Source organism: Hordeum vulgare, chromosome 1H (assembly GCF_904849725.1).
Source record: "Hordeum vulgare subsp. vulgare chromosome 1H, MorexV3_pseudomolecules_assembly, whole genome shotgun sequence".
Lineage (NCBI taxonomy): Eukaryota > Viridiplantae > Streptophyta > Magnoliopsida > Poales > Poaceae > Hordeum > Hordeum vulgare.
The window spans coordinates 485,196,335-485,222,108 of record NC_058518.1 but is presented as its reverse complement, the minus strand read 5'-3'; the positions used below and the strand labels follow the sequence as shown (position 1 = coordinate 485,222,108).

Sequence of the window (25,774 nt, the reverse complement as noted above, 5' to 3'; positions counted from 1 at the left end):
GTCTCCCCCTCCCAAACCGAATTCTACTTGGTTTGGAAGGTGGAGTCCTTCTTCCCTTTCCCACCTCCTTTTTTTTGTTTTCTCTTTGATTTTTCTTCCAATACGCATAGGGCTCTTTTGGGCTGTCCCACCAGCCCACTAAGGGCTGATGCGGCACCCCCAATGCCTATGGGCTTCCCCGGGGTGGGTTGCCCCCCCGGTGAACTCCCGGAACCCATTCGTCATTCCTGGTACATTCCCGGTAACTCCGAAAACCTTCCGGTAATCAAATGAGGTCATCCTATATATCAATCTTCGTTTCTGGACCATTCCGGAAACCCTCGTGACGTCCGTGATCTCATCCGGGACTCCGAACAATATTCGGTAACCAACCATATAACTCAAATACGCATAAAACAACGTCGAACCTTAAGTGTGCAGACCGTGCGGGTTCGAGAACTATGTAGACATGACCCGAGAGACTCCTCGGTCAATATCCAATAGCGGGACCTGGATGGCCATATTGGATCCTACATATTCTACGAAGATCTTATCGTTTGAACCTCAGTGCCAAGGATTCATATAATCCCGTATGTCATTCCCTTTGTCCTTCGGTATGTTACTTGCCCGAGATTCGATCGTCAGTATCCGCATACCTATTTCAATCTTGTTTACCGGTAAGTCTCTTTACTCGTTCCGTAATACAAGATCCCGCAACTTACACTAAGTCACATTACTTGCAAGGCTTGTGTGTGATGTTGTATTACCGAGTGGGCCCCGAGATACCTCTCCGTCACATGGAGTGACAAATCCCAGTCTCGATCCATACTAACTCAACGAACACCTTCGGAGATACCTGTAGAGCATCTTTATAGTCACCCAGTTACGTTGCGACATTTGATACACACAAAGCATTCCTCCGGTGTCCGTGAGTTATATGATCTCATGGTCATAGGAACAAATACTTGACACGCAGAAAACAGTAGCAACAAAATGACACGATCAACATGCTGCGTCTATTAGTTTGGGTCTAGTCCATCACATGATTCTCCTAATGATGTGATCCCGTTATCAAGTGACAACACTTGCCTATGGCCAGGAAACCTTGACCATCTTTGATCAACGAGCTAGTCAACTAGAGGCTTATTAGGGACAGTGTTTTGTCTATGTATCCACACAAGTATTGTGTTTCCAATCAATACAATTATAGCATGGATAATAAACGATTATCATGAACTGAGAAACATAATAATAACTAATTTATTATTGCCTCTAGGGCATATTTCCAACAGGTTGGTGCTTCAAAGTAGTTTCTAAATTATAGCCAGAGCTAGTCTCGTTTGGATTGTGCATGACTGAAAATAAATTGTTTTGCTCACATGCGGTCTGGTATATGATGTCTAGATGCAATAGTCAATTTTAGTTTGAAATTTCATAATGCATTGAGAAGATTTCGTTGAGAAGATTTTTGCTAGTCATTCAGTTGGACACAGAAACCGTCCTTGTCATGGACTCAAAACGCAAAGACATGGAGACATAGACCGACCTGCAACAAATGCTCCAGAGGTGATTTCAATCATTGTCGCACTATATCGACAACGTTCGTTCATTTTCCTGATATCAAGTAATTAATATTTTCTTTATATATTCATTTTCTTTGGCGGGCAAGGTTTGGAAACAGTTCAACAAGAGACTCTAGATGAATGGAGAAAGGACCTGTGATTTCAACAAGTCACTGTAAGTAGTACTAGCTAGGTATGTGTATCTCTTTGATTATAGTTTTAATACCATTATCATGCTTGATTATTATTTTGATTGAACTCTATTATTGTATAGTGTCGAAGGCAGTTAGACGAGAATAACTTATGTGGATAATACGTTTGCGAGTTCATTCACATGACGACCTGCGAGACGGGAAGAAATTTTGAAGAACTTGACGTACGTAAACAGTATTAACAATTTTATTTTATTACCATCAAATTTATTGAGTTTCATATTGCCCCATTCTTTAAATTAGATCCAACGAAAGCGGGATGAACTCCTACCAGAGAATCGCATACGAGCAAATCAAGAAGAATTGGCGGGATTCTTCGTTGATGAGGTCATATCACCAACCGGAGAATACCATCAGCAAGTTGTAGGGAATGTTGGTAATTAGATATTAGTGATCGTGAGATATATATATATATATATATATATATATATATATATATATATATATATATATATATATATATATATATATATATATATTGTATATATGCATGAATATTAGCAGCAAGCATCGAGCCAGAGATGTCACTTCATATTCATGACGATATTGTGTAACGACTCCTTCATTGCTATTAGTAGCTAGCGTCGAGGCGGAGAGGTGGTTGACGCGCACACACTAGTAGAAATCAGGGTTTTGGTTCTAACACAAAAAAGAAAATAAAAAGAAACACAAAATAAAAACCGCTAAACCCCTCCAAACCCCTTCAAAAAACGCATGGAGCTCGTTAGTCCCGGTTGGTTTTACCAACCGGGACTAAAGGTCCTCCTGCTCGAGCGCAGTGCAGCGGCCACGTGGACCCCATTTAATCCCGGTTTGTAGCACAAGCAAGACTGAAAGATGGGGGCTTTAGTTCCGAAGGCTTAGTCCCGACTGCATAACTGAAACTAAAGATCCTCTCGAACCAGGAATAAAGCCCCATTTTTCACTAGTGTCCTAGCGGCGGCTAAGGTTCTCATTTTGATTAGCTCCTACATTAATTTGGACTCCATGCAAAAAAACATTAAATTAGAACGTAGACAATCCATACATTTATAATATTTTTTTTGCAAAGATGGTAGACTTCAAAGAACAATTCTTCTTGTTGTTAGGGATATTTGACCAAAATTATTATTCTTTAAACTCAGAATGATTGGGTCAAAAGTGTTAGAGGAGTGCGATAAATTTTTATTCCGTTGCAACGCACAGATCATTTTCCTAGTCAAACACAAAGAAGTTAAGAAAGTTTAAAACATGCCACAACCGGCAATGCCAAATCTCATTTCCGGGCTTCAATTGCGGGCTTCTTCAGCTCCGGTGGTCTCCGCTTCTCCGACATGCACTAGTACCATGCCATTGTACGGTAATTCGCCACCCGACACTCGCTCCTCCACGTCTAACTTATACTTCTTCCGATTCTAAATATAAGTCTTTTTAAAGGTTTCACTACGTATTACATACGGATGTATAAAGACATACTTTAAAGTATAGATTCACTCATTTTTTTTCATACGTAGTCTATAATGAAATCTATAAAGAGACTTACGTTTAGAAACGGGGGGAGTAGAAAAATTAGCACAACATGTTGCCGGTGCCTCATCTTCCACGGCATCATAACATAATGAGTGGGATACTTTCCACTCGTGGTAGTCGAAGAATCGCATGCGTGCATAATTTTCTACCAGCCCCATGACAACCCGAGAACGGAGTTGCAATGAGGCCGGGACACCTAACAGAAGACTCGTAAAACTTGTTCTTTCTCGAACATGATGACTCGTACTCCTACTTGTTCGTCTCGTACTCCTACATCGCCATCTTCGGCACCGGCATCCGCATGTGCTGTATCGGATCAGCAGCCATCAGCTCGTGATAGGGGCGATCGAGCTTCACGAGCTCGTACGGAACCGTCACACCGCGTGTCCTCTCTACGTGGCGGCCGCGTACGTGCCCCGCCGCGCGACGTGTCCCGTAGCCCGCAGCCTATATAAACGTCCCCCGCTCTGCTCTAGGCCTATCGATCGAAACCAAGTTGAGCAGCAGCCAAAGTGATACATTAAGATTTTACTATCTTGTTCGATTAGCTACGACTGCGTGAGAGATGGCATCGAACCAGGACCAACTTAGCTACCGCGCCGGCGAGGCCGAGGGCCGCACCCAGGTAGGAGTACGTACTTGTGTCGACGGTCTCCGACGAGTGACCGCGCGCGCGTGCCAGCGCCGTGTCTGAGATTGTTTGCATTGCAGGAGAAGGCTGGGCAGGTGATGGGCGCGGCCGAGGGCAAGGCCTACGAGGCCAAGGACCGGGTGGCGGCTCTGGCTGGCCACTCGTCCGGGCATGGCCGGAGCGCCACGGAGGCCACCAAGCACAAGGCCGGCGAGGCCGGAGACAAGGCGTCCCAGACGGCGCAGGCGACCAAGGACAAGGCTGCCGGCACGGCGCAGGCGGCCAAGGACAAGGCGGCCGGGACGGCGCAGGCGGCAAAGGACAAGGCGGCTGGGACGACGCGGGCCGCCAAGGACCGCACCGTCGAGAGCAAGGAGCAGACCGGCAGCTTCCTCGGCGAGAAGACGGAGATGGCGAAGCAGAGGGCGGCGGAGGCGGCGGAGGCGGCCAGGAAGAAGGCGTTGGAGACGGCGCAGTACACGCAGAACAGGACATACGACGCGGCGCAGTACGCCAAGGAGTCCGCCGTCGCCGGCAAGGACAAGACCGGCAGCGTCCTCCAGCAGGCCGGCGAGACGGTGGCGAACGCCGTGGTGGGCGCCAAGGACGCCGTGGCCAACACCCTGGGCATGGGCGGCGACAACACCAGCACCGCCAAGGACACCACCGCGGAGAAGATCACCAGGGATCACTAGATTAGATACACGCGCTCGCGCTTAATTTGCTTTCGTTTCCTTCTCTTGGTACACATTTCACGTTCCAGTTTCATCATCTCCTGACGCACATCTCGTGTCTTGGCCTCTTGGGTCCGTGTGGATGCCTGACGGGAGATGTAACTTTGTGTTCGTCAGACACTTCTCTTTTCAAGTTCGATTATGCTGTAATAATAATAATACTCAATACAGATCTTCTGTTCCGATGAACTGGGTGACCAGACATGTCTGTCTCATCCAAGAACGACGCGGTAGCGGCCACAGCGAATCGAGTCATTCTCGCCATGATGTAACCCGTCGGAACTTTGGAACGTGGGAACATACAACACATACGTCGCATACACACGAGGTCATTTTCCCAGTGTCATCACCAATCAAAAAAATTATATACAGTAGAAAGTACCCCTATAACAGTCATCAAAGGTGTCAGCAGATTCATCCAAATAGGTACCCCACTGAAAAATCTACCGTGGTGCACTTCAACGCTGAACCAAACATCGTCAGGGCCTGCATTGTACGTACATAATATTGGATCAACAGGTTTTGGTACACAAACATTATGACCTAGAACAGATATCACGCATGGCATTCATCGCAGATCCTGATATCGGACGAGGAAAGTGGACTCAAAACTGACGCAAAATCATCTCAAATGTTGCTAGCTTGTATGAATCGCATTTTCGCTATCTTGGTCTCTTTATTAATCTGATGGGGTGTGTGTACAAAATAACATGGCTCTGATCAAAATTGCAAAAGCTGCATGACGAATGCATAGTCAAACACAGTGCCAGGTCTGCATCACACGGAGTAGAATAAAAGTCCACTGCACATAATTAATAATTTGTTTACATACAGATATACCGTACACTTTAAGCATACATTTTGCTCATGTTTCATGAACAACTATCACAGAGGGCGTGCATGCTTTCCAGTGGAGATTTCATTTCACTTCTCGACAGGTACGCAGGCAATGCTGTATGATATATACACCGCTCGGAAATATTCAGGAAGTAAACACCTTTTCTTTCTTACACGTACACCACCAATCCCCCTTGTAAACATCACTGCGAGAGGTCGGATAGCCAAATCCTTCCGCGCGTTCTTCATTAAATGACACGCAATCGTCATGCGCGTTCAGGAGAGAAAAAGAGCTCACGCAGTAGACAGGCCTCTTTGGCCTCCTCCTCGAGGGCGAACAATCTTGCCTCCACAGACACGAATAGAATCGCAGAAATCTCTCTTCTTGAGAAACTTCTTGATATCTTCTAGTATGACCGGTGTGTTTTGGATTATCATCTTCTTGCACTGAATTACAATATGGTATGATTAAGAATGATGCTACTGAAAATAGATACACTGCACTTCAATAAAAGATATATTTAGATGCTTACCTTCTGTACGAAACTCTCTGTATTGTTGCATCCTTTCAGAAGTATCTCGATTATCTTGAGCTGTCAAGACCAGATCAATAGCAGGTTTAAGTTTCCCCTTTTGGCTAGTCACTCACTTCTACCACACACAAGCTGTTAAGTAGATAGAGAGGCATCTGGGTGCCAGTGCAAATATGAAAGAAAACTGGCATATTTATGTGCTGCATAAAAGCCAAAAAATGCACATAATCCAGCACTGGCACTTTCCAGCTGATAGGACACTTTCAAACCAGGGAGAATCAGAACACGAACATATAGCTCAACCAAGACTCCTGTTCGAGAGTCTCGACTAGATAGTCTAGATTATAAATCAGATATGAACCACCCTTGCCATCACCGGTTCCATATCCGACCACCCTTGCCAGCATTGGCAGTTCCCAGCTGATAGGTTGCAAGTCAGCATTTGAAACCATAACCACCTACTCACAACCCAACCCACCACCCCTTATGACTATGCTAGTTAACTGTCTGTGATATGGCATGTAGGAAACTGATCAGTGAAAATAACATGCAATTGGTCAGTCCCTACCATGTTTCATAACATTTCGGCATTGCATTAGTCACTAGGTTTGTTGGCTCTACTTGATGTCTGAATTCCAAACTGAAGATAACCTGGACAAACAACCTACTTGGGGTGTTCGACAAGACAGGCAACTATAGATAAACGATAAATCTTTCCCTGGTTTATGCTTGCACAAACAATTCCAAATGTGGACTGACTAGTAGTTTTCGTACTATAGACCAGAGAGCTCCATCCTAGCGAGATAAACTACAGTATCAACATGGTGAATAGCAGAGAAATGAAGAGAAGAATGACAAGGGTTGAGCTAAGTTATTCATTGCTATACCCTCTCCTAACATAAGAAAGATAAAGAAAAGGCTAATAATCTCTTGAGAACTAGATTTAGACGTATACTTATACATCAAATGTAACTCAGGAGTTTCAGAACATAATAATTTAAATCAGCCGCAAAGGACATAATGAACGTCCATAATAATTCAAAATGAAGAAATCGTATAAAGAATACCTCCATTTCAGGGTCTTCAAGACCAGTACGAATCTCATCAACAACCTCATGGCAAAGGGTGCAAGCATGTTCATGTCCTGGGAGGCGAATGTATGTAACTTCCTCACAAAGACTTGCTGATACGCAAAATTCTTCAGGGCTTAGAGAATCAATTTGTGCGAAGAACAGTGCTGCATAGTAATCAACCAACTTTGTACACTGCCACGTAAAAATCAAGAGCACAGTGAAATACGAAATGCTCGCTTTAGAACATAGGCATAACTATTTAAGAAAGAGGGAGCATTTGACTTTACTTTAAGTTTAAAAAAAATACCTCTAACTTAAGTGAATGAAATTTCAAACAAGCTTGATGAAGAGTATGTATTATTTCGATCTGTGTCTCATTCTCCTTCAAATAGAAGAGGGCTTCTGTGGCAAACTGCTCACAAAGTTGGCATAGTTGTGGACTTCCTGTTGTTGTAAGTGATACTGTGTTCTCATTTATTGTCTTTTCATCAACTACAACAAAATCAAATAAATAAGACATAAAAAATTGATTAAAACAAGAATGAATATACAAATATTGTGAAAACGTACACAACAAGCAAACAAACAAAATTCTGAAAACAATAGTATGTAACACGGTCATGCAAATTACTCATATGTTATACTACACCCTAAACCCTAAGAACCAAGGACATGCAGACATCGGTTAAGTAGATCTCTGATGTGTAGAAGATTGATAGATGGAGATTATCAGTAATCATCAACATGCTATGAGCCTGACTTTATCCTGACATGATTGACAAGATTGGAACATATAAAAGTATTTGAAGTAGTAATCTGTGATAATTGTCTGTTGGTGAGTCCATGACTGGGTATACAAAAATTAGAGGTGCCAGGCGGAAAAGATAGGCATTGATTAGATTTTTTACATAGAGATAAGAGAACTAAGGGATTTGGGAATGAAGATCCCTCCTCATTCAACTCTGTATTGATGTTTGAATAAGTGCATGCTCCTCACATTCAGAGGGCCTATGGTCAAAGAAGACCACATGCGTGCAGACGGCAAATAAACAGATATAAAACATTATACCTTCCATTCTCCTTCCTGAGTGGACGGTTTTCGAAATTAATTTTCAAGCCTGGCAGGATACAGGTACTACTACCAGACTTGGGTCCAGACCAGTTCGCAACCAAAATGGATATAGTGAAAATTCTAGTTCCTACTTCTGGCTGAACCTCAAATATCCATGGAGGAGAACATAATCCATGCATCCCAAACAGGGCCTAACATAGCATCGACTTGTGCATTATGTTATGAACATCGATCCGGAACTTCTAGTCCCGATTTTTTGTGGTACCTTCGGCATACAATCTTGTAGTACTATAATAAAAAGAAGAATCTACTCAGAAAAACAAAACAGCTGTTATAAAATAAATCTTGTATTGCTTGCTTACAACTGGATGCAGGATCAAGTTAAAACGGCTACATACCAGTATGGTCCAAGGCCAAGATTCTACTGCTCAAAAGGAGAACGACAGTGATGAACAAAGCAAAAACTCTTGAGCCCATTTTGTCTGTTAACACACATGAGTTAATAAAGAGACGGACAAGCAATTAAATGTAACAACTACAGTACAAAAGAGAGAAGCATATAGTACATAATAGCATCAATATTTTGCTAATTGCTAAAAGAATCCAGGTAAGCTTTATTATGAGCTAGTTCGCCACTGCTGAGGCACCAGCTGTTCCCCTTTCTGCATACTTCTTGGAAGATACGTACTCGGATTGCAGAGAAACTAACCCAACCCAGTGGTATGTACAGACAGTAAATTCAATCTGCAGAACTGCTGGCGAACCATCAATACCATAGTTTTCTCCACGAATTTAACATGCATCTAGCGGAAACACGAGCTCCTGACATGATATCGCTACCCCTCAATCGGATCTACTCTTAAACAGGGTGAATTTCTTAGCGCCTACCTTAAGTTCGGATGAGGATCCTGGGGCGACCGAACAATGGGAGCGGAGGGTGGGCGGGGCGGGGCGGGGCGTCGTGTGCGGACGGCCGAGCGCCGGCCGCGGCGGAGACGGGCGGGAGCGAGAAGAGCTAGGCAGAGACAGGGAGAAGATGTTTGAGAACACCACGGCGTTGACTGGCTGGGTTTGTTGCGGCCATTACTAGGCCATCTGTTTTTTTTTCTGTTTTTCCATGCTTTAAATCCAAAAATGGTAAAAGAAAAAAGTGTTTATACTCCCTGCTTTTAAGTTTTAAGTAAACTAATATAAGAGTGTTACGAGTGCAGACGTTTGGAGCTCGGCCTCCATGAAGGTCGAAATTTTTGAATAATTCAAAATTCAAACTTTTCGGTTTTAAAAAATCTGAAAAAAAATATGGAAGTAAAGAAGGATGTTATGTGTATGTGTGCAAAAATTTAGGATGAAATACCTTGAAATACGATCTGCATAAAAAAGATAAATTCTTGGTCTGAAACGATGAATAGTGTCATGTGTAAAAAAACCTTAGATTTGTCTTTTTTGCACAGCCCTCATTTCAATGTATTTTTTTCTGAAAATTTACACACATGTGTGTTACGCCTTCACTTATCCCTGTATTTTTTTCAGAATTTTTTGAAATGTAAAAATATGAATTTTCATGAAATTTGAATTTCAAATTTAAAGGTCACCATGGAGCTCGGCCACCAAACGCAATTTCCGTGTATAGACCATTAAAATAGTGATCTAAATGCTCTTATATTAGTTTACAGAGGTAGTAGTGTTTATAGGTCCCATTTAACAAAAATATGTTCCACTTGTTATTTTAAAATTATTTCTACCATAAAAGGAAAATGTTCATCACATATAAAATGTTCACACGATTCATGAATTTGTTCAAATATGTACCGTATAAGGTACCTCCTTTTTGAGGTTAGCAAATTACAAATTACAAATTACAAATTCACACAGTCCCCAAGGTGGCAGTTAGAGCAGTGTTGGGCTGCCACGAGTGTTAGAACATAATTTTTCATATGTGGTTTTGATGATTGATGGCAATGCCCTTTGCGGACTAATGCATTTAGATTTGAGAGATTATCAGGTGGCACGAAACGGTTCTTTTTTCTCTCGGTGTTTAAAGAGAAGACGCTTATTTTCTCACGATTTAGATTGGTTGACTTGAGTCGTAGGAAATCCGTACTATTAAGAGTGGGTCCGATTCAGAAAGGTTTGGCTGGAATCATTACGTACAGTCACTTTGCACCCTGCCTTTCTTCCCGGCATCTCGAGATTCTTCCTTCCTTGCATTAATTGATCCAGAGTCTCATAAGCGATAGTACCGCGCTCACCAACGATACCACTGCAGTTCAGTGTTGCTTCCACTTCCGCTTATATTTTTCTCTTTAGTGTTGACGGCAGTAGTAGAGCGGTTGTTATGAGCGGAAGTACCGCTCCTGCGATACTGCACTCATTACACTGCCTTGCTTCCGATGCCCACACATGTAGATCAGATTCTAAGCGGGGGTACCGCTCTGGCAGAGCGGTACTACCGCCAGAGCGGTACTACGGTGGCTTTCTACCGCTGGAACTGTCGCTTATATTTTGCTCTCTGGTATGGTTGTTTCTCTGAGCGAAAGTAGAGCGGTAGCACCGCTCCAAGATGTACTACCATGCTACACCTCCTCTCTACCGCAGGTTCTCCCACTATGGTAGCACTAAGCGGAAGTTTCGCTCGTACCGTCGTCTGCCTAAGCTCTTCAGTTACAGTAAGTGGGAGTAACTTCCATACAAGCTGAAGTACCGCTCACTGATACGTCTCCGTCGTATCTATAATTTTTGATTGTTTCATGCCAATACTCTATAACTTTCATATACTTTTGGCAACTTTTTATACTATTTTTGGGACTAACATATTGATCCAGTGCCCAGTGCCAGTTCCTGTTTGTTGCATGTTTTTTGTTTCGCAGATTATTGATACGTCTCCAACGTATCTATCATTTTTTATGGTTCCATGCTATTATCTTGTCAAACTTTGGATGGTTTGCATGCCTTTTATATACTTTTTTGGGACTAACTTATTAACTCAGTGCCAAGTCCAGTTCCTGTTTTTTTCCGTGTTTTTTACCCTTTTTCAAGCGGAGTCCAAACGGAATAAATATTTCGTGATGATTTTTTATGGAAAATATCAAAAATACCAGAAGAAAAAGATACCGGAGAAGAGTCCCAAGGAAGCCACAAGCCTGGGGGCGCCCCCACCCCCCTGGCCGCACCACAAGGGCTTGTGACTTCCTCATGGGTCCCCCTGACTTGTTCTCGACGCCATCTGGTCTTATAAATACGGAAACCTCCAGAAAGAAACCTAGATCGGGAGTTCCGCCGCCGCAAGCCTCTGTAGCCACCAAAAACCAATCTGGAGCTCGTTCCGACACCCTGCCGGAGGGGGAATCCATCTCCGGTGGCCATCTTCATCATCACGACGATCTCCATGACGAGGAGGGAGTAGTTCTCCCTCGGGGCTGAGGGTATGTACAAGTAGTTATGTGTTTGATCTCTCTCTCTCGTGTTCTTGAGATGTCTCGATCTCGATGTACAGTGGGCTTTGCTACTATAGTTGGATCTTATGATGTTCTTCCCCCTCTCCCTTCTTGTAATGAATTGAGTTTCCCCTTTGAAGTTATCTTATCGGATTGAGTCTTTGAGAACACTTGATGTATGTCTTGCACGTGTCTATCTGCTGTGATCAACTTGCGGGTTTGTGACAATTGGGAACCTATGCATATGGGTTGGCACACGTGGATTCATGTGAGTACTCGATGTATGTTTTGGTAATCAACTTGCGGGTTCGTGACATTGGGAACCTATGCATAGGGGTTGGCACACGTTTTGACTCTCCGGTAGAAACTTTGGGGCACTCTTTGAAGTTCTATGTGTTGGTTGAATAGATGATTCTGAGATTGTGTGATGCATATCATATAATCATGCCCACGTATACTTGAGGTGACAATTGAGTATCTAGGTGACATTAGGGTCTTGGTTGATATGTATCTTAAGGTGTTATTCTAGTACGAACTCTTGAATAGATCGATCAGAAAGAATAACTTTATGGTGGTTTCGTACCCGACAATAATCTCTTCGTTTGTTCTCCGCTATTAGTGACTTTGGAGTGACTCTTTGTTGCATGTTGAGGGTTAGTTATATGATCCAATCATGTTATCATTGTTGAGAGAACTTCCACTAGTGAAAGTATGAACCCTAGGCCTTGTTTCCACGCATTGCAATACCGTTCGTGCTCACTTTTGTTACTAGTTACCTTGCTGTTTTTGTAATTTCAGATTACAAAAACCTATATCTACCATCCATATTGCCCTTGTATCACCATCTCTTCGCCAAACTAGTGCACCTATACAACTTACCATTGTATTGGGTGTGTTGGGGACACAAGAGACTCTTTGTTATTTGGTTGCAGGGTTGCTTGAGAGAGATCATCTTCATCCTACGCCTCCCGCGGATTGATAAACCTTAGGTCACCCACTTGAGGGAAAATTGCTACTGTCCTACAAACCTCTGCACTTGGAGGCCCAACAACGTCTACAAGGAGAAGGTTGCGTAGTAGACATCAAGCATTTTGCTGGCGCCGTTGCCGGGGAGGTTAGCGCTTGAAGGTATATCTTTAGATCTTGCAATCGAATCTTTTTGTTTCTTGTTCTTTCGTTAGAAAACTAAGAAAATGATGGAATTGAGGATGTCTCATATGCTCCATCTTTTCAATGTATTTCGTGAGCATGATGGGAAGGAAAATTGTGCTCAAGTGCTGAAAGAAGAATTACATAGAATGCTTGGCATAGAATATGTGAATTATGAGCATGATTGCAATGTTGTTAGCACAAATTCTTTGAATACCATGATGCTAATGATATGGAAAGCCACAAGCTTGGGGATGCTATATTTGATGAAGATGATCTTTTTAGCTCTTCCACTTTGAATGATCAAAATCATTTTGATGAAAGCATGCCCCCTATCTATGATGATTATTGTGAGGATACTTATGCTTTGAAGAAGAGGGATGATAAAGCTTGTCATACTTTAGAAAACCCCTTTGCTAAACCTTGCTTTTTCATTGTGGACACAATTTGTAGTGCTCAAGTCTCTTACGATACTCCCACTACTATTCTTGAGAATAGATTTCCTTATGTGGAGAGTAGTAAAATTTCTATGCTTGTAGATCATGAAAAGAACGCTTTAGGTGCTGGTTATATTGTTGAATTCATTCATGATGCTACTGAAAATTACTATGAGAGAGGATCATATGCTTCTACTTATTGCAATAGTATGAAGCTTCCTCTCCATGTGTTGAAATTTTTGAAGCTATGCTTGTTTTGTCTTCCTATGCTAGTTGATTCTTGTTTCAATAAATTTTTTGATCACAAAATCCCTATGCATAGAAAATGGGTTAGACTTAAATGTTCTAGCCATATGCTCCATGATGCTCTCGTTGTGTTTCAATCCTTACCTTTTATGTGAGCATCATTGAAATCAATGCCTAGCTAAGGGCATTAAACGATAGTGCTTGTTGGGAGGCAACCCAATGTATTTATTTTGCTTTTTTCTTTCTGCTTTGCTTTTTCCACACCATCATAATTCTTTTATGGTTGTGTTTTTTGTGTTTTAATTAGCGTTTGTGCCAAGTAAAGCCTTTATAATAGCTTGGGTGATAGTTGTTTGATCATGCTGGAAAATGACAGAAACTTTCTGCTCACGAAATTATTTTTCATTTCTATTCAGAAAGATATTTTGAGTTGATTCTTTTTGCTGCTGATTTATATACAAATTTCCCTTACTGTCGTAATTTTTCGGAATTTTTGGAGGTGCATAAGTATGGTGATCATTCAGATCATTACAGACTGTTCTGTTTTTTGACAGATTCTGTTTTCAATGCATAGTTTGCTTGTTTTGGTGTTTCCATAGATTATTTTGAGTAATATAAATTGTGGAAATGATAAGATACAGTAGGAATTGTGTGAAAATAATTATGAGTCTTGTTTTGACAGTACCCAGGTGATTGATTTTCTCGTTATCATACTAACCCATCTCACGAAGTTTCGTTAAGTTTTGTGTTGTGAAATTTTCAAGTTTTGGGTAGAGTTTCGATGGACTATGGAACAAGGAGTGGCAAGAGACTAAGCTTGGGGATGCCCAAGGCATCCCAAGCCATATTCAAGGACACAAAAAGCCTAAGCTTGGGGATGCCCCGGGAAGGCATCCCCTCTTTCGTCTTCAATCCATCGATAACTTTACTTGGGACTATATTTTTATTCACCACATGATATGTGTTTTGCTTGGAGCGTCTTGTATCTTAGGAGTCTTTTATTTTTGTTTGGTCACAATAATCCTTGCTTCACACCTTTTTGAGAGAGAGAGACATGCACTCATCGTGATTTTGCTAGATACTTTTGCTCTTGTGCTTCACGTATATCTTTTGAGCTAGATACTTCTGCTCTTGTGCTTCACTTATATCTTTAGAGCACGGCGGTGCATGATTTGGTAGTTGTCTTATGCTATAAAAGTAGTCTCAAATGTGATAGGTACCCAAAGAGGATACAAAAACCTCCATCTTCATGTGCATTGAATAGAAAGAGAAGTTTTCATACCTCTCAGTTAGTTTTGAGACGTGGATTCGGTAATATTAAGAGTTATGTTAGTAGGGTGTTGTGGATTTAGAAATACTTGTGTTGAAGTTGGTGATTCATGTAGCATGCACGTATGGTGAACCGCTATGTTAGGAAGTCGGAGCATAATTAATCTATTGATTATCATCCTTTGTGTTGAGGTCGGGATCGCATGATGGTTTACACCTACCAACCCTTCCCCTCAGAGTATGCGTTTAGCACTTTGTTTCGATTACTAATAAAAACTTTCGTAACAAGTATGTGAGTTCTTTATGACTAATGTTGAGTCCATGGATTATACGCACTTTCACCCTTCCACCATTGCTAGCTTCTCTAGTACCGCACAACTTTCGTCGGTACACAAACCCACCAAATTCCTTCCTCAAAACAGCCACCATATCTACCTACTATGGCATTTTCATAGCCATTCCGAGATATATTGCCATGCAACTCCCACCGTTCCGTCTCATGACTTGTGTCGTCACTCTCATATTGCCATCGCATGATCGTAAGATAGCTAGCGAGATGTTTCAACGTCATACGCCATGCTAGATCGTTGCACATCCCGGTACACTACTAGAGGCATTTCTTATGGAGTCATCGTCGTTCTGAGCTTTGAGCTGTGAGTAAATAAAAGTGTGATGATCATCATTATTAGATCATTGTCCCATGTGAGGAAATAAAAAAAAGAGGCCAAAGAGCCCAAAAACAAAAAAAGAGAAAGAAAAAAGGAGGCCTAAGAGCCCAAATGAAAGAAAAAAAAAGATAAAAAGAGAGAAGGGACAATGCTACTATCTTTTTCCACACTTGTGCTTCATAATAAGCACCATGTTCTTCATGATTGAGAGCCTCTCGTTTTGTCACCACCATATACACTAGTGGGAATCTTCATTATATAACTTGGCTTGTATATTCAAATGATGGGCTTCCTCAAAATTGCCCTAGGTCTTCGTGAGCAAGCAGGATGGATGTACACCCACTAGTTTTCCTTTTGAGCTTTCACATACATATAGCTCTAGTGCATCCTTTATATGGCAATCCCTACTCATTCACATTGATATCTATTAATGGGCATCTCCATAGCCTTTTGATACGCCGAGTCAATGTGACCATCTCCTCCTTTTTTGTCTCACAACCACCACCACACTCTATTCCACCTATAGTGTTATATCCATGGCTTGCGCTCATGTATTGCGTGATAGTTATAAAAAGTTTGAGAAAGTAAGAGTGCAAAAACAATTACTTGGCCAATTCCGGGGTTGTGCATGATTTAAATTAGTTGTGTGGGGATGATGGAGCATAGCCAGACTATATGATTTTGTAGAGATAACTTTCTTTGGCCTTGTTATTTCAAAATTTTATGATTACCTTGCTAGTTTGCTTGAAGTATTATTGTTTTCATGTCAATAGCAAACTATTGCTTTGAATCTTACGGATCTGAACATTCATGTCACGTGAGAGAAGCTACAAAGGACAACTATGTTAGGTAGCATTCCACATCAAAAATTCGGTCTTTATCACTTCCCTACTTGAGGACGAGCAGGAGTTAAGCTTCGGGATGCTTGATACGTCTCCAACGTATCTATAATTTTTTATGGTTCCATGTTATTATCTTGTCAAACTTTGGATGCTTTGCATGCCTTTTATATACTTTTTTGGGACTAACTTATTAACTCAGTGCCAAGTGTCAGTTCCAGTTTTTTCCGTGTTTTTGACCCTTTTTCAGGCGGAGTAAAAACGGAATAAATCTTTCGCGATGATTTTTTTATGGCAAATATCAAAAATACCGGAAGAAAAAGATACCGGAGAAGAGTCCCGAGGAAGCCACAAGCCTGGGGGCGCCCCCACCCCCCCTGGCCGCACCACAAGGGCTTGTGACTTCCTCATGGGTCCCCCTGACTTGTTCTCGACGCCATCTGGTCTTATAAATACGGAAACCTCCAGAAAGAAACCTAGATCGGGAGTTCCGCCGCTGCAAGCCTCTGTAGCCACCAAAAACCAATCTGGAGTCCGTTCCGGCACCCTGTCGAAGGGGGAATCCATCTCCGGTGGCCATCTTCATCATCCCGGCGATCTCCATGATGAGGAGGGAGTAGTTCTCCCTCGGGGCTGAGGGTATGTACCAGTAGCTATGTATTTGATCTCTCTCTCATGTTCTTGAGATGTCTTGATCTTGATGTACCGTGGGCTTTGCTACTATAGTTGGATCTTATGATGTTCTTCCCCCTCTCCCTTCTCGTAATGAGTTGAGTTTCCCCTTTGAAGTTATCTTATCGGATTGAGTCTTTTATAACACTTGATGTATGTCTTGCACATGTCTATCTACTGTGATCAACTTGCGGGTTTGTGACAATTGGGAACCTATGCATATGGGTTGGCACACGTGGATTCATGTGAGTACTCGATGTATGTTTTGGTGATCAACTTACGGGTTCGTGACATTGGGAACCTATGCATAGGGGTTGGCACACGTTTTGACTCTCCGGTAGAATCAACGCGAAACGATGCCCGAGGGGGTCACAAGCCCCCTAGCCGCGGCCTGGGGGTGGGGCCACGCCTGGCAGGCTTGTGACCAATGCCTAAGGCGGTTGGGGCCCTTCTTTCGCCGCAAGAAAGATAATATCCGGAAGAAAATCGTGTTAAAATTTCAGCCCAATCGGAGTTACAGATATCTGGGAATTTAAGAAACAGTGAAAGGCAGAATCTGGGAGCGCAGAAACAGAAGGACACACAGAGAGAGATCCATTCTCGGAGGGGCTCTCGCCCCTCCGCCGCCATGGAGACCATGGACCAGAGGGGAAACCCTTCTCCCATCTAGGGAGGAGGTCAAGGAAGATGAAAGGACGTGGATGTCGCCTAGAGGGGGGCTGAATAGGCGCTTTAAAATAATTAAGGTTTAGGCTTGAACAAATGAGGAATAAAACTAACGTTTAATATGTCAAGCACAAAACCTCAAACAACTAGGCTCACCTATGTGCACCAACAACTTATGCTAAGCAAGATAAACAACTAAGTGATAGCAAGATATATGACAAGAGACAATATGGCTATCACAAAGTAAAGTGCATAAGTAAAGGGTTCCGGTAAGAGATAACCGAGGTACGCGGAGACGATAATGTATCCCGAAGTTCACACCCTTGCGGATGCTAATCTCCGTTGGAGCGGTGTGGAGGCACAATGCTCCCCAAGATGCCACTAAGGCCACCGTAATCTCCTCACGCCCTCCACAATGCAAGATGCCGTGATTACACTAAGGGACCCTTGAGGGCGGTCACCGAACCCGTACAAATGGCAAACCTTGGAGGCGGTCACCGAACCCGTACACGTAGCAACCCTTGGGGGCGATTACCGGTACCCTTACAAATTGCTCGGGGCAATCTCCACAACCTAATTGGAGACCCCGACGCTTGCCCGGAGCTTCACACCACAATGATTGAGCTCCGAGACACCACCAAGCTTCTAGGACGCCAAAGCATCCACGAAGAACAATATCTAGGGTACTAAGTACCAAAGGTAATAAGCTTCTCAAACTTCACTTCCATGTATCACCGTGGAGAACTCAAACCGATGCAACCAATGCAATGGCAAGAACACACGAAGTGGTCAAGTCCCTCACACTCAAATCCCTCCACAACAACGAAAGCTATGGAGAAATATGAGAGGAAGAACAAGGAGCTCACAAAGAACTCCAAGATCAAGATCCAAGGGGTTCCCCTCACATAGAGGAGAAAGTGATTGGTGGAGATGTGGATCTAGATCTCCTCTCTCTTGTCCCTCGAGAACAAGCAAGAACCATTGGAGGGATTGAGAGTTAGCAAGCTCTAAGAATGTCAACAATGGAGGTAGAACAAGAGCTCAATGGATAGATAAGGCCAAGGGGGAAGAAGACCCCCTTTATATAGTGGGGGAAGGAATCAGACTGTTACCCCCACTTACAGCCCGAGCCCAGCGGTACTACCGCTGACCCTCTGGCGGTACTACCGCTGTCTGCAGCGGTACTACCGCTGACCCTCCCGCGGTACTACCGCTGGCTGCAGCGGTACTACCGCTGACCCTCCAGCGGTACTACCGCTGAGCCCATGGTAGCGCAAAGATACTACCGGGCCGACCACCGCCAAGAAAGTCTTCGCAAAAATGTCCAACGCAGTACAACCGCAAAGATGACGGTACTAAAAACTTGGAGCGGTACTACCGCTGGCCAGGGGCGGTACTACCGCTGGGACAGCGGTACTACCGCCAGCTCTAGCGGTACTATCGCTAGGTCCAGCGGTACTACCGCACGCCACTGAAACAGCCATAACTTTTGCATACGAGCTCCGAATCGAGCAAACCCAAGCTTGTCGGATTCAGGACGACAAGAGCTATCCCAAGCTTGTTGGAAATCTTAAGACCATGCAGATATGAAAATGCCAATGATATAGAGATGTGAGTCCTCTATGAATGAAGAACTGGCAAAAACTCCAACATCGAAAACATCATAGTAGATGCATATGGACTCCGTTTTCGATGAACTCGAGCTTGTCACGAAGATGACCATAAGATCTAAAACTCACAAAGAGAAACACCAAACAAGAACCAAGAAGTATGATGCAAGGATGCAAATGGTTCCGCCGACGAGATGACTTGCTTCGATGTAATTAAATTTGTTTCTCGTGTACCATTTGTTTAATGCAACAAAAGTTTTCTTCCAGCAATGAGATAATCTGCTTCTATCGCAATCAAAAATTGTTTGGGAGAAACAAAAAAGTATGTCCAAGCACATTGCTTCCATGTAACAAAATTTTGCATTTAAGAATTTGTTTCCAAAGTCCAAACACAAGAAAAAACTTTGCTTCCGACCACCAAAGAGATTGCTTCCATCAAGTTCAAGTCTTTTCATGGTAAAAATAATTTGTCTACAACATAACGTATGTTTGCTTCCTGCAGCTTCATTCGTTCGCACACTATTTCCTTTGTTAATATCTTATGCTTCCTATATATTGTAAACTTGCTTTCATTCACCTGTGGTCATCTTGATTGTAGGGCAGATCCAAGTGTCATCACACATCTAGGTGCATGCATCGGTTGTCTCCATACATGTCTCCGGTGGTGCCTATTGGCTCCAAAGCCAACACATATCCGCTTGAAGCATACATCATCAAATATATGAAATATATGAAGCATATGAAAATGTTTAAATGTGAACAATGCATTAACAATGTAAGAGAGAAAGTATAACAAAAAAAAGTAGAGGTATGTTTCTATTGCCGCAAATTATCTTGACTGAAGAAAACATACAATAAAGTTAGGAAGAATATACATTAGTACCTAGCGGAAGTATAAAATATTTTTAGTGGAATCGAGCAACAAATGTGGTCAACATTTGTGTGTGTCGATCATTTTGTGATCTACAAACCAATTTTTTCCATCGATGCCAATGAACTGGAATGTCGAAGCATATTTATGATCTGTCGAAGCACATGTATGATGCCTATGAAGCATGGATAATGAAAACATAAAATTGATAATAATTAGTGCATGGACACAGATGATGGACCGACCGGCGATTCAAGCAATACCTTTGATTTGGAGGAGGGACTTGGAAGAGGAAAAAAGGCCCGGATGCCACAACTGGTTGGGTGCTCTGCATAGGACAGAATTTGTGCAGTCCGATGCCCCTTCTACGGCCGGCAGGAGAAACCCCCAATGCAGTGGATTCAATCAGTGGTGGAGCCTAGCAAAGTACGAATCACAGCCTTGATTTGGGCCTCGAACTGCTATTGCCAGGATGGAGCATCGCCTCCCATGGTGTGCATCAGTGGAGAGGACTAGGGGCAGCCGTGATGCTCCACAGAGAGGATTGAAAGAGGAACTGGGGGCGAAAGCTGGTCCGAGAGGTGGAAGTGGGAGGCGCATCGAGCTGGCCGCCGAGGTGGATCTGCGAGTCCGGTGGAGCTGGCCAGTGGAGCAGTGGATCTAGCGAGGTGAGCGAGGTGGGGGCAGAGCTCGGGCGGGGCGAGCGGTTATGGATGATGGGCTCGCGAGTGATTATGGGGAGGGGATTACGTGCAAGGTTTACGCTCGTGTGGTTTTCTTTGATTTTTTTTCTCACAAATATGAGGCACAATCTTGAGCGTCAGATTTCAAACGAATCGACGGCCTTCGAGTGGTCTGTCACTGGAGTTTCTCCAGACCACAGATAGGAAGTGTTTACCTTTACCTTAACTAGTTAGCGTGCACGTGCAACGCATGTCTTCATTTTCTTGCAGAACATGATGGAATATGTAAGTTATAAGCGGCCCACGATCTCATAATTTGTTAAATATCTCCGCAAACATGCAAACATGTATACCATACCTAGAAAACATCTAGGAAACGAAATTGAATTTACCAATGCATTGTATGGCCCTTGCATTGTCATGAAGCAACTTGAGTGACTAACTTTATTATTATGACCAAATTATGCAAAAAAATTATAATGTTAAATGTCATAACTAAATTCTGTACTCACTAAACAAACACTCAATTATTGCCCATATAATAGATTTAAACATGTGCGAGCAGCCATGAGAAGCATGGGGTCTTTTTCTATCGGAGGCCAAGCCACTCCGAGGCCTACGGTTGGTGCTCCCGAGCGTCTATCGGTGGGTTTAAGGAACATAACTTCCCAGCAAGTGACCTTGAACTCTCAGTAAACATCCATCACTTCACTTCTTCCATGAAGAGATAATGCCAAGGCAACAATTATCATCCCACATCATCCAATTAGACAAAAAAAGAGTAAATTTACGAAGCTAGGCATCACAAACATACCTTGATCCAAGAATGATGACCAACTCTTGGAGGGCTCCAAAGTTCCAAACCATTAAAAAATGCCAAATGCTGCTACATTTGATTTCACCTTGCAAACACATGTTTTCTTTTACTTAAACAATGTAATTGCTATGAATCAAAAACTCACCGCATCCATATTGGATAGGGAAAAGGAACAATCATGTTTCCTGAAAAACAGGAAAGCAATAAGCACTCCACAAAGCATGATTTCGCCACATTAGAGAGCTTTACTATCTGTACAACGCCACAACTACGATATGCTTGCCTAAACCATGATTCATGTTGCTCCCCAAAATTTTGCATTGCATACTTCTACTTTTGGCATTATTATGTAGACTGGAAATTAGCGGCGATCATTGAGGGCAACCCCAAAAGTAAAAGTACCAATTCAAAGTATGCATTGAAAATATAACATGGAAGTGATCCCTTGCTGTACAAGCACAGGGCTACTCAAAGCATCAACAATAGTTTTGGTACAGGATAAAAAAATTTGCAGATATGAAATTAGTGTCAACTCTGTCTTGATCTATAATGTATTTGACATCGGCCTACTTGGTCTTACCATCTATGAATAAACTATACATAAACATCACTACAGAAAATTAAATAAGAAATAAGACACCAAAATAATTTATTTCATTAGTCCAATTAGTAAATGAGAAAATAGGCCAAGAGCCCTTTCAATAGTGACCCAAGTTGTGGTGGCTTCTGAATCTGCGAAAGAATTACTAATTTGGGACAAGTAAACTAAATGACACGTCTAATATAGTCTCTCACATGGCATCACAAAATAGAAGAAAAATGTGCAAGTTAACTGGAAAGAAGATATTGGCTTGCTAGTCCGTCCACGGTCTAACTTTTGTTAAGTGGAAGGTCATGCTTGGGTGGACTGTTGACCATCCAAACGCGTTACCATAAAAACAACCAAATATAAATTTTACAGTTCAAAGCAGCCCAAACCATCCAAATGTATGAGGAATCTCTAAAATTTGTACTGGTTAAAAAAGGCACCATACAAACAGCAAAGGAGACTATTATGCGATCACCAAACAAAACAGAAACAAAGTTATGAGTGATTACTGCTGCATAGATGATGAGTTGATGATCCTGACTCATCTTTAATCCTCTTCTTGTCACAAAAATAGGTTGGGGAATAAGAGCACATGAATGCAAGACACAAGAAAATCCCGAATGTTTGTCTAGAAATATGTGTTTGATGCAAAACTTCACTGATCATCGCAAGCGCAAATTACTGCTACAAATATAATGTTCATGCAAGATTTTTTTTTTCAAAATCTGGGTTATACATTTATCTTATTATGTTTGATCATGCCTGACCATTATTGCTAGAAAGATAATACCATAGAAAAGTTTCTTTTTTTACTATCAACATCAGAGGTTGGTTTGCTCGATGATTAAAGGAAAAGTACATCAGTTAATCACCATCAATTTGGTTGCTCTGATGCTTTGAGTGTCGGACCCCTGTCCTTTGGCGATTCATGATGAACTGGTCCGGGGCGCCCGCGAGCGAGTAGGAGAGGCATGGTGCGACAAGATGTTGCATGCCACGAGGGAAATGGAATTTTACTATTTCATACCATTCATGTTGCTGCTTTCAGATTAAATTGAGTTAGATCCTGATTTCCATACCATTCATGTGTCAAGTAATCGTCCATGTTCATATGTATGAACAACTTTTCAACACATCTAGCCGCCATTCTGTTTGATATGACGCAGAAAAACTTAGCATTAGAAATTATACGTATAACATCAACAGTATATGCATGCAGTTGCCTCAAGAAACGCCCATATAAGCTTTAAAATGAAAGCACACAAATGAACAAGGAACATATAAGAAATGCGAGTTATATAGTATCTTATTACAAACATGGTAGTAAGCACAAATCCAAATCTTCACACTTCTTTTTCATGGTTGTAGCACAAGTTACCTTATTAATTGGTCCTTGTGTATTGAACTTCTGGATGGCCAACTCTTGCTCTTTAGGTGGTGCTGGCCTGCTGTAGCTTCAGCCATCCAAGTTATGTGGACTCCATTGTTTCACCTTTGGCTTTAGATCAACCACCTTTTGTAATAAACCAGGGGTGTGGGACCGGCACTGACAGTCAAACAAGCCTAATTAGTAGGATCTCGAATCAAACATGAACATGGAAAATTAAAGCAAAGACAGATGCATATCCAGAAAACGGAGGCATTTTAATTAGCAATAGAAATGAAAGAATTCAATCCGATTAATTTTGATGTCGAAACAGAGATAATGCTCTCTTGTATAAAAATTAGACTAATGGACATTTCAAAAAAGAATATTGGACCACTCCTGTCCTCTCTTCAGAAGAGCGGAGGTGGGGATGAGAAGAGGAACATGTGGTGACGAACTCCCAAGCCTTCCATGATGTGGTGTCGGAGCTCCATGTCCATGTAGAAGAAGCACATGGCTGTCGGTGCCGTGGTTGTCCATGTGGATCCAGTGCTATGCTGGGAGCAGACATAGGAAGGGCGCCGCATCACCTGCTCGGTCGCGGTCGCGGCGGATTTCCCGCCCTCGAGCTCGATCCGCCACCACGAGTTGCCACGGGGCTGGGGGCTGGGTGCAGGGGAACGGCGGGCGGCAGGGAACGGTGGAGGGCGGGGCGAGCGGGGGAGAGGCGACGGGCTGGGCGAGTGAATGCGGCGGCACAGATCTTGTGGAGGACATGGGGCTGGGGGTTGGGTGCAGGGGAACGGCGGGCGGCGGGGAACGGTGGAGGGCGGGGCGAGCGGGGGAGAGGCGACGGGCTGGGCGAGTAGGCGGGGGTGAGCGGGGGAGAGGAGGCGGCGGGCGGGGCGAGCACGCGATGGGCGGGGAGGGGAGAGCAGTCAGGGTTGGTGCGGTTTCGGAACGCTTCGCGAAGAAAACGTGGGGCTTCGTGATGTTAACGAAGGGTTAACGAAAGATTTTGTTAACAATGATTTAAGACCCTTGATCATTTGATTAGACGCTTCAGATTAGAAGTTGGATCTGCCTTCTCGTGCTTTTAATAGTACAGATGAATAACAGGCACCTTAATTACCTTCGAGGGGCTATCCAATGAGTTCTCATATACTCGTGTCTTGCTAATACATCAATCATTCCAGTGATTCTGGCTATTTGTGGCTACCTAAACATTTGTAACCATACTTGTAAACATCTGTAAACATTCCAGTGATTACAAGGAGAATGAGCCATCCTTTAAAATCTGTAACCATTCTTGAATCCTATAAATCTGTGGTACCATTCATCAACAGGAAGAACATAAGACAAATGATATGAAAAAAGGAGGCGAAAATGGCCTTTCCTTGCTGTTGTAGATTGGTGTAGGTTCAGAGGACAACTGTTGCTGGGGCGTGCAGAATTTTCAGTGAAGGGATCTCGACATGCTCCTCTCTTGCATTGGCAACCTCCTCCAGTCCAGATGCGATCCCAACCTAGTGCTGAGCCGCCGCAGCCAACGTCGTCTCCTCTTCTGTAGCAGCAATTTCTTGTGGTCACGTGAGGCAAGGCAAGGCGCTCAAAAGGCTGCATCATTTGGGTCAACATGACTTGATGAGAAATCCACAACTTTTCACAAAACAAAAAGTTGCCTGAACAATCTGAATAATATTTGTGCCCACATATCTCGGGTCTCCCGGAGGGCTTGAGCTCAAGTAGCTTGAGCATGTGCTCCTGATTTGGTCGCGGTGGAGACAATCTCCTTTCCTCACAAAGGATCGACATCCTTTCCCCGAACCCCGCATGCCGGTGAGGCCCCGAACTCCACGAAGGGCACCAACAACGTCGCGTGCGGTTGCGGGCGAAGGTGAGATCGCCCTTGACGGGGGACATGGAAGAAGAGCTGATGACGCGTGTGCGAGCGTGACCGCTCGGGGCGACGCGTGTGGCGATAGTCCACCTACCGCCATTAATGGCATTCAATTTCCACCGCTCCTCGAGCCATTCCCCCACCCCATTCCCTCGTCTCCGAGCGACGCGTGCGTCGGGAAACCCCGCCAGTCCCCTTCCTGTGCCTCTCCTCTCCCGCTAGCTCCGCTCAGATCTGATGGCGAGCGAGAGACGCAGGTTTCGCGTGCGGCGACTCCGCTCGGCGCTAGTGTCGCCACCGAGGGCACCCGCAGCCTCTTCGCCGATGACGCTGCTGCCGACGGCGGAGCTTCACTCCTCGGAGGCCCGCGCCGAGATGCTCCGTGTGGTTCGAAGGAGATTTCCGGACCGTGTGAA

The 25,774-nt window shown here is 43.4% G+C and overlaps 2 protein-coding genes across 2 annotated transcripts; one reads left to right on the top strand and one right to left on the bottom strand.

Annotated features, from left to right (window-relative positions):
* Window positions 1-3,751: 3,751 nt before the first annotated feature.
* LOC123417047 (ABA-inducible protein PHV A1-like) lies at window positions 3,752-4,797 on the top strand. Its single transcript, XM_045106876.1, has 2 exons — window positions 3,752-3,887; window positions 3,974-4,797. The coding sequence occupies exons 1-2, from the start codon at window positions 3,828-3,830 to the stop codon at window positions 4,586-4,588; spliced, it is 675 nt and encodes a 224-aa protein (XP_044962811.1). The 5' UTR covers window positions 3,752-3,827; the 3' UTR covers window positions 4,589-4,797.
* A 617-nt stretch (window positions 4,798-5,414) lies between these two features.
* LOC123448086 (prosaposin-like) lies at window positions 5,415-9,195 on the bottom strand. The gene is made up of 6 exons (XM_045124858.1): window positions 9,031-9,195; window positions 8,541-8,624; window positions 7,378-7,562; window positions 7,065-7,262; window positions 5,998-6,057; window positions 5,415-5,911 (listed from the first exon to the last, which is right to left on the bottom strand). Exons 2-6 carry the CDS (start codon window positions 8,617-8,619, stop codon window positions 5,759-5,761), a joined length of 675 nt encoding a protein of 224 aa, XP_044980793.1. The 5' UTR covers window positions 8,620-8,624; window positions 9,031-9,195; the 3' UTR covers window positions 5,415-5,758.
* Window positions 9,196-25,774: the final 16,579 nt, after the last annotated feature.